This window comes from Siphateles boraxobius, unplaced genomic scaffold (genome assembly GCF_051911475.1).
Source record: "Siphateles boraxobius isolate OS27281-9 unplaced genomic scaffold, OSU_SipBor_1 35, whole genome shotgun sequence".
In the NCBI taxonomy this organism is placed as follows: domain Eukaryota; kingdom Metazoa; phylum Chordata; class Actinopteri; order Cypriniformes; family Leuciscidae; genus Siphateles; species Siphateles boraxobius.
This window is the reverse complement of record NW_027508975.1, coordinates 5,780,733-5,795,069: the sequence shown is the minus strand read 5'-3', so window position 1 is coordinate 5,795,069 and position 14,337 is coordinate 5,780,733. Positions and strand designations below refer to the sequence as shown.

General features: G+C 39.3%; 1 protein-coding gene across 1 annotated transcript in view; it reads left to right on the top strand.

Annotated features, from left to right (window-relative positions):
• The window catches only part of thsd7aa (thrombospondin, type I, domain containing 7Aa), a 122,019-nt gene that overhangs the window by 41,351 nt on the left and 66,331 nt on the right, over positions 1–14,337 (top strand). Inside the window, exons 2-4 of the mRNA XM_077196122.1 lie at positions 2,063–3,008; positions 7,035–7,283; positions 11,675–11,856. Coding sequence (XP_077052237.1) covers positions 2,063–3,008; positions 7,035–7,283; positions 11,675–11,856 — 1,377 coding nt within the window. The remainder of the gene's footprint in view (positions 1–2,062; positions 3,009–7,034; positions 7,284–11,674; positions 11,857–14,337) is intronic.

Genomic DNA, 14,337 nt, shown 5'->3' with positions numbered 1-14,337 from the left:
GCTCAAATTGATACGGTAAAACCAACACAAACGTTACTGTTCGAATCACTATGTATCAAGTGCTGAGGAAGCCGTCGGAGCTGAAATTCAGATATGGTAAATGCGTCTTTCGTTTCCGACACGTGCTGTAAGGGGTAGACCAATCACAACAGACTGAGCCATCTGACCAATCAGAGCAGAGTAGGCTCTCAGAAAGGGGCTTGGAGAGACTGAATCCTTGATCTAACCATGACTGTGAGAAAAAAGGGTGATGCTGCAATGTATATTATGATAAAATGTACGTTTTTTTTGTTTTGTTTTCTACCTTGGATGCATGTAAAATGCATGTAACTTTTAAAATAGCATAATAGGGGCACTTTGAGAGAAATAGAGAGGTAAATATTTTAACTTTTATTAGTATTCAACATTATGATTAAGATGCTGTCGATTGAGTTTAACTAAAGCCAGTGATTTGTATTTTGAGTACATGCAGACTTGTTCACTTGTTTGGAATTTTAATCTTCCTTCTTGCTTTCAAAATCAAATTGCTCTTGATTTCCCCAGAAAATTGGAGTTTACAGTGGCTAACCATGTGACAAACTGGATGTGGAATAAGTCAGAAATTACTCACCGCTATTTTTTTATTAAATCAGAAGCTTGTATTTGGAACGGTGGGGAAAAAAGAGCACATGTGAGGACATGCAGTGTATAAATATATTTTTCTGGCATTTGAGGTCATTCAGTTTGTGGTGGCTCTGTCTATTGTATCCGTAGTGGCTTCTTGTGGTCGGTATCGATCTGTATTGACCTGGTCCTTGTGGTTGAAGCTGTAGGCTAATTCAGCACACTGCTTCTTCCGTTGACATTTACATCGTACTATCTCGTCTTTATCAATTGGAGTCATAAAGCAGGGCTTCAAATGGCCTTTTTTTCCCTGAAATAAATCATCCCTTTACCCTGTCTTATAAAGTGCCCACCCAGGCACTTTATAAGAAAGATACCAGAACATACAATGAAATAATGTAGAGATTTTTAGAGAGCTTTTAAAAAAATAGATCAAATGAAATGACCTCAGGGGGCGGTTACAAAAGATCATGGAAATTAAAAATATGAAAATAGAGATGCAATATAATATTTCATCGCTTGGTATATATATATATATATATATATTGTTTGTATTGTTGAAAACATATATATATGTTTTCCTTCATATCTGTGACCTCAGCAAATTGTCAAACTGAATTTCAGTTCATCTGTCAGCTCACTTTTATTTACTGCTTCAGATTGTGTACTTTTGTTTCTGTTGCTCTATTAACTGAAACATTGGAAGATGTCGAGGAGATGAGAGGTTTAAGGCTGTTACTTTAATATTTTAATAATCAGTTACTGTTCTATGCATCTATCCACTGTCCAACAAATTTTGTTATTTTGTTAAAATTTTATTAAAAAAATAGCAATGCTTACTTAAATTGCTTACTTAAATGTGGGTACTTATTACTACTCTATGGTACTAATATGCACCTTTTATGGGTAGATAATGTACAAAGTTGTCCCTTTAAATATACTGCCCCTGTTACAAGGTACTTATAAAGGTAACATTTTTGCACTTATTATTTTTATTAATTTATTTTTATTTTATTTTATAAATATTCTTATCAATATCCACATTTTAACATTTCATGAAAAATATTTATTATTAAAACTATGTTAATGGCCTCTTTCTTTCTTCTCCCTGTGAGCACAAAAATTTCTCTGGCACGCTGTGAAATCCATCAGTAAAATCAGCTTGTCTTCACTATTGCACTTCCCTAGGGTGTTTTGAATTATAGTCCCTGGGAATACCGGAATATTGATTCAGGCAATGGGCATTTGACTCCTCCTGCTTATGTCCTATGTTTTAGCTCTATTTAATGTCTTAAGTGCATGTAGGCTGCAGACATTAATTATGACTTGCAAAGGAAGTGTAAGAGGATGCGATCAGGATATTGAACTTGAGTGCAAATCAAGACATCTGTTCAAGACAACTGACTCTATTGCTTTGCTAAATTATAAATTGTCTCTTTTATCTTCATCTCTCTTTTAGGGCCATGGGGTAGGTGCATGGGGAGCGAGTGTGGTCCGGGAGGAAGTCAAAGCCGAGCAGTATGGTGTGCCCACTCCGAGGGCTGGACCACGTTACACACCAACTGTCAGCAATCAGAGCGGCCCAGCAACCAACAGAGCTGCTTCCGGGTATGCGATTGGCACAAAGAGCTGTACGACTGGCAGCTAGGGGCCTGGAACCAGTGTGTGCCGGTGTCTATGCGTAGTGCAGGTGTGCCAAGGCCAGCGGTATGCACTCGGGGCGAAGAGGGTATCCAGACGCGAGAAGTGGGCTGCGTGCACAAATCGGATGGCGTGTCTGCGGAAGATGCCATCTGCGAGTACTTTGAGCCCAAGCCACGGTTAGAGCAGGCCTGCCTTATCCCGTGCCCACGCGACTGTGTGGTGTCCGAGTTCTCCCCATGGACGTCCTGCTCCAAGAGTTGTGGAATGGGCTTGCAGAACCGTTTGCGTTTGGTTCTAGCCCCGCCCCTTTTTGGCGGTTCGGCTTGCCCCAACCTCACAGAGTTCCGCACCTGCCAGCCGGGCCAATGTGAGGGCGAGGAAAGCCTGCACAGCCTGAGGGTGGGACCTTGGGGCCCCTGTACCACCTCACCTATTCGACAGGCACGGGAAACACAAGAAGCCAGAGAGCCAAAACGAGAACGGAAAGCAAAACGGGACCGGCAAGCCAGGCAGGAGCGCCAGGGCAAGCGACGCAAGAACAAAGAGAAAAAGGAGGTGAAGGAAAACAAAGGAGAACGTGTGAGGGACAGGGCAAGGGTGAAGGGGAAGATGAGGGACCCTGAGACCCGAGAGCTCATCAAAAATAAAAGGACAAGGAATCGTCAGAACCGCCAGGGGTTGAAGTTCTGGGACCTGCAGGTGGGCTATCAGACCCGGGAGGTGACGTGTGTGCACCGAAGCGGAAGCACGGCGGAGTTCAGGTCAGCCTCTTCTTCTTCATCTCTTGTCTTCATGCACAGTTTGGGGTTGTTATGAAGTTGTCATTCTTTTAGAGGCTCCATTCTGTGCAGGGAATTAGCTTAGATTTGCTAATTTACTTTTTCAGCATAGTAGGAGCTATTTCAATCAACATTTTATCAATTGTTTTTTAATTAAATGGCAGTTTGAGTTCAAGGCTGGATAACAATACAGATTTTTGCTTCAAGATTTGCAACAGATTCAAGCTTTTGATGCATTTAGATTTTTCCTTAATTTCAGTTAATTTGGGTATAGTTTAGTTACAGTGTCAATTTTGCTTATGTATACAAGAAATTCTCTCGGCTAATCCTGTAAAAATGTATACACTGCTGTTCAGAAGTTTGGGGTCATTAATATTTAATGTTTTTTTTTTTTTTTTAAATAAGTCTCTTTTATATTCACATAGGCTACATTTATTTGATCAACAATACAGTAAAAACAGTAATATTGTGAAATATTATTGCAGTTTTTTCCCATTCTGTATATTATTAAATGGAGTGCTGTGGTATCATTAAAATGAAGGTCGAGATTAATCAGAAAATCTGTATTTTTACCTAGACCTAACAGAAATATATCAACACAGGGAAGAGAACTGTGATTTATTATTTCTTTATTATTGTATTTTTTTTAAGGGAGAGCATACGTACAGATTCACTGACCTTATCAACTTGGTGATATTATGTCAACACTGCCTCTTTCCCACCTCCAGTGTTTCTGCTCTTCTCTCCTCATCGTGTGAAAGCTGGTCAGTCTTCTGTCCCTGTGCATCTGTGAGAAAGTAAAAGAGAGCACAGAGGCGACACTAATATCTTGTTTTTGGCCACAGGGATATGTCAAGCCCACATTCACCAACACATTCTCCATGACACACAATATGCTTTTTACACACATATACACACAAGGCAAAAGTACAAACAGACTTCATTAAAAAACAAGAGACCACCGCACATGTATACTTATTTTCGAACACATGCTCTCGAGTTGTTTGTTGATATCTGTTGCTATTTTCCACATTCCAGCTTTAGCATGCTCTCGAGTTGTTTGTTGATATCTGTTGCTAGTCTCCACATTCCAGCTTTAGCAAAGTTAACAAGGTGCTTCACAGAAATACATGTAGTAACTTATAGATCCCGAGGGCTATTAATATTAACTTCTGGCATGTTTCTAAATGTATTCTTAGCTTTTATCTATTTATGTATGTTGTTTAGTCATAGACTCCAGCGAATACACTGCATGCCAGCAATCTGAATTGTCTCGTTCATTTAATCTAAGTGAAAGTGAAAGTGACACGTGAAGGCCAAGTGTAGTAACTCAAAATTTGTCCTCTGCATTTAACCCATCCAAGTTAGTGCACACACATTAGGAGTAGTGAGTAGTGAACACACACATCCGGAGCAGTGGGCAGCCAATTTTGCTGATGCTCCTGTGGAGAGATTTGGGGGTTGGGTGCCTTGCTCAAGGGCACCTCAGTCATTTTCTCCAAGTATTGAGAATCGAACCTGCTACCTTCGGGTTACCAGACTCTCTAACCATTGAGCCATGACTGACTCCCTATGCTATTATTTCCCTCTCTGTTGGGGTTTGTGGAGTATGATAAATGGAATTTTAAACAGTTCTTGCTGTGGAGTTCCCCTTGAGGAAGTTTCAGAGATTCAGTCAGTAATAGGCTAACTAGAGAGAGAAGTCTCATTTATGGAGCATCCCTCTCATGTCAATATGATGGCCCAAGCCCATTTCCTTCCCATCATTCCATCACCCTAGTACTAACTGCCTGCCCGGAATGTAATTGCATCATCATAAACCAAAGATTTAATGGTCATTTTCCTTCAGAAATGTCCCTCATCATTTTCCTATCAATTTTAAGCAATACAAGTAATTTTATGCAACCTATATGATTGATTGATATGAGCAATTTTGCGGCAAGTGTGCCATTATGTTTGCTCAGCCTGTCATTGAGAATGTTTTATTGAAGTTCAGTTTGATTCAGAAATCTCACAGATCTCCAGTGCATGTCCTTATTCTGTCTCACATGGTGAAACTTTTATTCTGCTTTAGTTGAAGAGGTATTGTCAAGTGAAATTTGAATATTGATATATGACATAATATATGAAACAAGCAACTATAGATTTTTTAGTAAATTTCAGCAAAGCAACATGTCCTTCAACACCCACTTTTTTGTGAACGGGCTTTCAGACGGAAACAATTCTCTGTAATTATCACCATAGGTTCCCCTTCTAGAGTCAGAATGGTGACATGTCATATCTGCCTGTATTTGTTGGTATATGGGATTACCGCAGGAAGATGGGAGAGAGTTGCACACTGTCCCAGGCAGATCAGTACATTAGAGCTACTCATTGACTTCACAGATGGCTGAAATCCCCAAAGAGGCTTAGCTGATTCTGATGACCGCATTAATGCAGCGTCCTACCTCAGATCAAATGTATGGAATGGAGCACAAAAGTGCACATCCCTAGAGCACAAAAGTGCACGGTGTTGAAGTAACACCCTGCGGAAATGAAAGAAATATAGGCTAAAACTTATAATAGATTCTTAAAGGTGTACTTTAGTTTACATGAATAGCCTCTGTCTGGTTTTAATTCAACAGCCTTTGACACCAACGCTGTGATCTGTGAACCATCCAAGCCTCTGATTTCTTCATCTGACTGATTAAGACAAATGAGATCTTGCTTGCATGTCATGTAGGAGTTCTAGTAAGGGCCATAGTCTCAATCATAACAACCCCCAAAGCCAAGCCGTCCCATGCTTTTGATGCCTCTTAATTAAAATTCATTGAAGTCATAGTTTGATGCATATCTAAATTAAATCACAATCCGTAGTTACTGCAGTGAAATAGACATTCTCAGTGTCAGAGTGTAAGCAGTATTAAGATTATCTTCTTTATGGCATTTTGCATATATCTATATTGTTTTACAGTAATTGGATAGGATTAATTGAATGCAGCTTGGTTAGGTTTAAGACTATATATTATTTTATTTTTTTAAAGATAACAACATAATTGGCATCCTCCTTATCCAAGATTGGTCTTATGTTAATGCGACAGCACATTAACAGTTAAAAAAATAGCGACGTTAAAGCAGGCTCTTTGTAGTGCGCATTCTGTCCAATATTCGCTAAGAGCTGTGTGCTTTGTCTCAGCTTTCAAAGTATGTCCATTTTATCACAAAAAGTCAAGCAATAAATTGCGTTTTGACGCTCTTAAGCGTGACGTGACATCACAGTAGCGCCTCAGTTCAAGCCGCAGCTCGTACCCAGAGTCTTTTCTTCCACTTTAATACAAGTTATAGCATAAAAATACATGCATGAACATTAAAATGAATGCTGAAAGATGCAGTACAACTTACCGAAATGTATTGTGTCACATGTAATCGCTCAATCAGTGTTTCACCCGCGGAAAGACGTCGATAAAACAACTTCGTATTTACCTCAGGAAAGTTACCCAATGCTCACAGTTTGTTAGTTGGCTATAAAACACTAGAGAGGAGCTTATTTACGTATGTTTAAATACATTTGTCATGAAGACATGTGTTTATGAAAACTACCTTATGTGCAACAGCATTTTATACAAACATTTCAGTCTATTGGAGTGTAATTATTATATCTGAAAATAAAAGCAGTTGAATATAATAGTTTGGACTCTGTTGTTAATTGAAACCTCTATTATTATAGCAATGTACCAAATGATAGGGGTACCTGTATAGTTACAGGATTTTTTGGGAGAGTTTTTTTTTAAAAAAATTTTTTTTTAAGAAAATCAAACTATCTGTCATTCTGAATAATCGGCTATCTGTATTGTTGGAAAAATGTAGTATTGGTGCATCTCTATAAATAATAGTATCTCTTTCCTCTGGTGTTTAGGATTAACTTGATGTTAAGTACATTCATCTTTTAGATGTCATGAATGTGCAGCTTAGTTTTATTAAAGATTGAATTCTTGGATCAATAACAGACTTTATTCTTTGTTCCCACAGCCAGTGTAACCAGCAGGCTGTTCCTGTGACATATCAAGCCTGTGTCATCCCTAAGGACTGTGAAGTGACCGAGTGGTCGGACTGGTCTGCCTGCTCAAAGGAGTGCTATGATCTCAATGGGCGTAAGGGACAGCGGACACGCACGCGTCAGGTGCAGCAGTTCCCCGTGGGTGGAGGAGCCGAGTGCACGGAGCTGGAGGAGAGCGAGCAGTGTTCACCTCAGGGAGAAGAAATCCCGCCATGTGTAGTGTAAGTGCTTCATCCATTCTGCTTTAGTGCTTGGATCATGAAATTTAGATTAGATCTAATATCTAAAATTAAGCATTTACTGTCAATGACTCCACTTTTAGAAGAAAAGGTTCTATATAGAACCTTATAGGGTTCTGTCAGACGCTTCATAAATAGAACATTTTAGGGGTTTCCGTAATTTAGGGTATCATTTTACGCATTTAGTTTTAATTAATTCATTTTTAATTCTATTTTGTTCTAATTTTTTTGGCATAAAGGTTTTTTTTTTTTTAAAAGAGTCAAGAACCCTAGGGTTTTAATGTAGGTGTGGGACCATAAAATGTTCATACAATCATCTTTCCGAGGGTAACGATACAATGTCCTACCTGCCTGTCAACGTATGTATTTTCTTACCTCGCGCAGATATCACACATCACCAGCGCGTTTAATGCTTTGCAGAGTTAGACAGACATCAGTCACTGAGCACCACAGCCAAAACAGCAGCCAACTTTTATATTTCCTCCTCCAAAACAACAAGCTTATGCAGTGTTCATGCCATAACTACTGTACTTTGTAAAAGATGGAAGCCTGTGACGTTATACTCTTAAGTTATATCTCTCGTGACGCTTTGCTGTGTGCTGTTCGCATTCATGTGTTTTGGAGGAGGTGTGGTTTTGGAGACGCTCTGAAGGGAGGATGGGATCTTATGCTTTAAAAGCTATCTCTATATTGCTAGCCTCACCGAAAATTGGCTACCCTACCTTTAAATGAATCTCCCTGTATGGACATCATCTGTGATGGCTTTCGTATAGCATGAATCTGTTGAAACACAGATGGAGGAGTGAAGGGGCGAGTGAGGGTGGGGGGAGGGTCCTGCTGGGGAAGATGGAGAGATGGTAGCAGGTTGGTGGTTTGGCACAGCGCCACCCTGGAGGAGGTGTGCTGATGAATAGTGAACGTCTGAGAGGACAGACCACACGCTGTCTAATCTGATCTTCCCTACAGATGGGTCGGTCCATTCCCCATCACTCATCACCTCGCTGCACTGGATCTCACCAGAGTGGAGGTGTATTTGATGGAGGTGAATGATGCTCCTGTAGCGCTGACCCCGTGCCTCTCATCAAACACCACATGTGCTCTCACTGCTGTCACTGAGAATCCTTTACAGCAGGGGTTTATGACCAGACGTCCCCCCCAGAGTGAGATCTAGGTGGCCAAGAATGGCTTGTAACTATTAAAATTTAATATTCACCCACTGTTAAGCATCTCGTAAATCTCTTAAAGGGATAATTCATTCTATATCATTTACTCACTCTCATGTTGTTGATTCAGTGTTGGGAAAGCTATAGCAAAAGTGCCATGTAGCTCCATTGAATTCAAGCTACTATTTAGATTTTAGATTTATTTTTTTAATTTTTTTGCTAAATATATACACCTCTAGGGGAAAAAAACTTAGAGACCACTGCAAAATTTGCAGTTTCTCAGGATTTACTGTTTATATGTATGTGTTGGAGTAATTTTACTCTGTACACTACTGACAACATTTCTTCCAACTTTAAAAAAATAAATAATAATAATTTAGAGCATTTACACTCACTGGTCACTTTATTTGGTACACCTGTTCAACTGCTTGTTAACTTAAATATCTAATCCGCCAATTCCATGGCAGAAACTCATGACGCATGATGTATTTAGACATAGACATATCAAGACAATTTGCTGAATTTCAAACTGAGCATCAGCATGGGGAAGAATTTAAGTGATTTAAGTAACTTTGTAGGCTGATAGCCGATAGAAAGGACAACAGTAACTCAAATAACGCTTGTTACAACCGAGGTCTGCAGAAGAGCATATCTGAACGCACGACAACTCCAATCTTAAAGCACATGGGCAACAACAGAAGAAGATCACACTGGTGGCTCACCAAAATTGGATAATAGAAAATTGGAAAAAAGTTGCCTGATCTGATTAGACTTGATTTCTTCTGCAACAAACAGATGGTAGGGTCAGAATTTCGTATAAACCACATGAGAGTATGGGTCTCCATCCTGCCTTGTATCAATGGTCCAGGCTGCTGCTGGTGTAATGGTGTGGCACATATTTTCTTTGCACACTTTGGGCTCCTTAGTACCAACTGAGCATCATTTAAACACCACAGCCTACCTGAGTATTTTTGATCACTTTATGACCACAGTGTGCTCATCTTCTGATGGCTACTTCCAGCAGGATAACACACCATGTCACAAAGCTCAAATCATTCTCAAACTAGTTTCTTGAACATGACATTGTGTTCACTACACTCAAAAGGTCTCCAGAGTCACCAGATCTTGATCCAATAGAGCACCTTTGGGATGAGGTGGAACGGGAGATTCGCATTATGGATTCACAGCTGAAAAATCTGCAGCTGAAAAATCTGCAGCAACTGCGTGATGCTGTCATGTCAATGAACCATGTATGTTTCCAGCTTGATAAGTCAATGCCACACAAAGTTAAGGCAGTTCTGAAGGCAAAGGGGGCTCCAGTCTTTTCTAGCAAGGTGTACCAAATAAAATGGCATGTTAGTGTATTTGCTAGAAATTATAACTAGTCAAAATAACAAAAAAAGAAATCATGTTTTCAGATCAAAAAACACAAAATGATTTAACTTAGGAGGAGTTCAGAAATCAATATTTGGTGGAATAACCCTGATTTCCAATCATATATATATATATATATATATATATATATATATATATATATATATATATATATATATATATATATGCCATGGTGCATTAACATTTGGTTTGCAATGCATTACTCATTCTAGGATCCAAAAAGAGAATCCTAAAAAAGAAACCTTTCTCAATTCGCACATTACATGTAACTCAAGTACGGTGCATAAATGGAAAGTGAGGCCCTCAAAACAAAATATTGAATGCAGTCTTGTCAGAAGCACACTCAAATACACACTGACTCACAGCTCATGAATATGGAGCTTTGCATGTGTGAGGTGAAATGGACTTCATTTTGAACCTGGGAAAAAAAGGTTCAGAGCCATTACCTTGGAAAGTCAACAGTAATTCTCTATTGGTTTTAAAATCAAGACTCATTGTATTCAAAAACTGAAATGAATGTTTCATATTCTTTCATTTACACTACATAAGCCAATAAAGGGACCATTTACTTCTTAGTCTAGAGTGCATGTTCATGGTCAAGAATTTTTTATTTTTTTTTATTCTCCTTTCTTTTTTCTCTCCTTGTTTGAACTCTTCTGAAAGCTGAAAGCCGGATACTGAAGGTCACTGGACATTTAAACAACACTGCACACAAATGCGCACACGCCTGCACACATACACACACAGACAACCAGCACCCCCCCCCCCCCCCCCCCCCCCCCCCAAAGCGTGCCCTCGGGCTTTAATCGGCGAGACACGTGGAAAAGAAATGGTGATCAAACACCAACAATAAAGAGGAAGTTATTTCCTTTTTATGCATCATATCATATAATTAGTATATACATACATATATTTATATGTTTGTGTGTGTGTGTCTTTGTGTGATTTAGCTTACTTAGTAAGGGATATATATATATATATATATATATATATATATATATATATATTACCTTCCTTCCCTCTTGCTTCAACAGCTCTTCTCGTCTCCATCTCTGTTTACTGGCGCGAGGGCGGGACAACCTATCACTCATATGAGATCACAGCATTAGCAAACCACAACGATCCACTCAATTTCCACTGAACAAAATCAAGTCCCGCCCTAGATTTGTTCTTGTTTGAGAAGCATTTTCACTTGGATATACGTCACAATAGGTTTCACTTGAATATATATCACAATAGGGAAGACAAGACTATTGCAACCCATGCCATGGACCAGCATTCAAAACGCAGCAAATACTTTTCTACATTCAATATACACGTTTATTTTGTATAATGTATTGGTCTACTTTTCACTCTGATAATCTAATGAAAGCTAATATTCAAATGCACTCATGAATGATAATATTTCAAAATGGATGTCTCAACAGCACGGGAAAAATACAATTAAGTATTCAAGTGATATAGTTATTACTGGGTGTGTCATTCTTTTTTTAATGGTTGTCTCGAATGTTGCAACATTTCCATCCATAGCTCAGCTTTTGATGCTGTTTCACTGATTTTCTTTTGCTAACATAATACATCCAAAAGCAGCAGCAAAGCCATCAAACTCAATGAAGCTCAATAAAGCCATGACCTTAGTACACATTCTGTCTGACATGGCTTCTGATTGGTCTATTTAAAATCATCTATTTATAACTCCAAAGTACAGTTTATTTTTATGTGAAAGGAATAAACACAAGCTTCACTCTGTTTCCAATTCTCTATCCGTCAGAGGATAAATTAATAGGACATTAAACACTTCCTCTTTCTCCACAGGTATAATTGGAGAACCACAGAGTGGAGCGACTGCAGGGTGGACGTGCTCCTCAGCCAACAGGACCGTCGACGGAGCAACCAGACAGGGCTCTGTGGAGGCGGGATTCAAACCAGAGAGGTCTACTGCGTTCAAGCCCCCACCGAAACCACGTCTAACCTCAGCTCCTTCAAGAACAAAGACGGTAACAAACTAGCAAATTCACCCCCTGTTTCACTGACAAGGCTTAGGGCCCTATCATACACCCGGCGCAATGCGGCGCCAGTCGTGACACAAGTGTTTTTTTGCTAGTTTCAGCCCGACGCAGTTATCATTATCACGTCCTGCGCCAGGTTGTTTAAATAGCAAATGCATTTATGCCCATTTGTGTGCCCAAAATTTTGTTGGCGCATTGCTATTTTGAGGCAACTGAAATAGACTGAGCCATTGACCAACTGAAACCTGGTCTAAAGTCAATTCCACAATATTTTTTTTGTTATTTAAAGGGCACGTTAGACATTTCCGCCTAAAGGCGGGTCTGCAACCCGTGTACACTTTGTTATGTACAGTAGATGGTCTGCTCGCGGGCTTTAACCTCACGCACGAGCAGATCCTTTTCCTCGCTAGAGAAGTGTTCAGTTTTTCCACTTGCAAATTCCGCAATGTAAATAACGAATCCGCCATGGCGCGAGTGCAACTAGCTTTTAAAGGGAATAGGAGATTAGACTCTGATTGGTTTATTGCACTTACGCCCAAAACCCCAATTACTCATTAAGAGAATAGGGACAACCCTTTTAGTCCATGTGCCGGGCGCCCCGACCGTTTTTCCGTCGTTAAACTAGCAAAAGTGGATTCGGACACGCCCTAAGTGCACTTGCGACATGCGCTTTAGACCATACGCTTGGATCGTTAAAATAGGGCCCTTAAGATATCTATTTGAAGAATAAATTTTAAAATCATAAGTTTGAAGGTAGACAAATCTCCACCTATTAGACTTCATAGCTTCAGTCTGCAGTTGGTAATGTAATTGATGGTACAGATGGTACCTTGTTAACATGTATTGATTTAAGATGATAAACATGAATGAAGTAATGTTTGGTAAATCCCCTTCCTGTTTTTGGCTCAATTCACCACAGCCCATGTAAAGACTTGCGCCTGTAAGCGAGCTGTTAGACAAAGATCAGTTGATGTTTGCACTGTGGTACAACTCAAGCCAGCATATAATTGGATTGCTTTTTAAAGGCTGAAATTAGATCACTAGGGGGAAATTAAGGAATAAAGAAGGCAGAGCCGTACAAATTAATGAGGCAGCTACTGTGGAATTTAAATGCTAATGCCGTCACAGACATACACACAGGTGCAGATACACCCAAACACAGATTCTCTCTAGAGTAATATGACAGAAACAGAGAGATGCCAGCACCTCATGCCGTGCACCAATGCTGGTGCCGGGCCTGCGCTCAGTCTCGGACTGACACAGAAACTCCCCTGCCATCTGCTCTGAGAGATGAACCGCTGACCTCTCAGGGAACTTATTCAAATGTCCACAGCTGTCCTCAAGCCGGCATTGGCTGGTATGGCTTGGTCACACTACAGACAGGAAGACAAAGCACACAGAAAGTAGCTTTTGAAATTAGACATTTAAATATGGGCTAAAACTCACAATGGTGTATTTAACAGTTAAGCCGTGATTTTACTAAGGTTTACATGTGCAAACTTGGAAAAAAAATTCGAAGCTCTCTACTGATGTGGTCTATTAAGGATTGTGTATTACAGATGAGCAAAACAGGCATCTTATAGTCTGTGTAGTCAGTTTTTGTGATAACACTTTACAAGAAGGTCTCATTTGTTAAAGCTAGTCAATGCATTAACTAACATGAACTAACAATGAGAAATATATATATATATATATATATATTTTACAGCATTCATTAACCTTTGTCATTGTTAGTTAATAAAAATAATCATGTTCATGTTAGTTCACAGTACATTAAATTTTCAAAGTTTACAAATTTACAAATTTTCAAAATTTACAAAGTTTCTTATAATTTGTAGTATTATGTTTCATGTTTCTTGTTATATTGTATAGTCCACTGGAAGCCTCAGCACCAAAACAAATTCCTTGTGTGTGCAAGCACACTTGGCAATAAAGCTCTTTCTGATTCTGATTCTGATTAACTAATGGCAACTTTTGATCTTAAAGATTACGTATTTTCCTTTTTACATTTTTAACTTTCTTTAGTGTGTAATGTACAAATTTACAAAGCACAAAGTCACTCCAAAGGGAGTTATTCTCTATATCAGTGTGCACTGTTTCTGAACTCCCTAAAACGCCTATAGTTTTCTTTTGGGAACGTACACGTCACAATATTCCTAATTTAAATAATGCCTGCCCAAGGCATACGCAAAAAAGAGGGTGATGCCTTGTTGAGTTGTATTAGTAGTGTGTTGAAACTCACAGTTATCGCAAGGGGCGTGACATTTCTGAAACATGCTCAAAGCGGTTGACGAATCCAATCAGAGGACAATGTGCTTTTCGAAGGAGGGGCTTCATAGAGACAGGGACTAAACATTTTTCCTGAAAGTGCTCAAGTAATTCATTAGATTAAATTAGATCTTTTGTTGTGGATCTTGGTGAATCAGGACCTTGATTTCGAGGAAGTTTTTCCAGACAGTGCTGGAATCC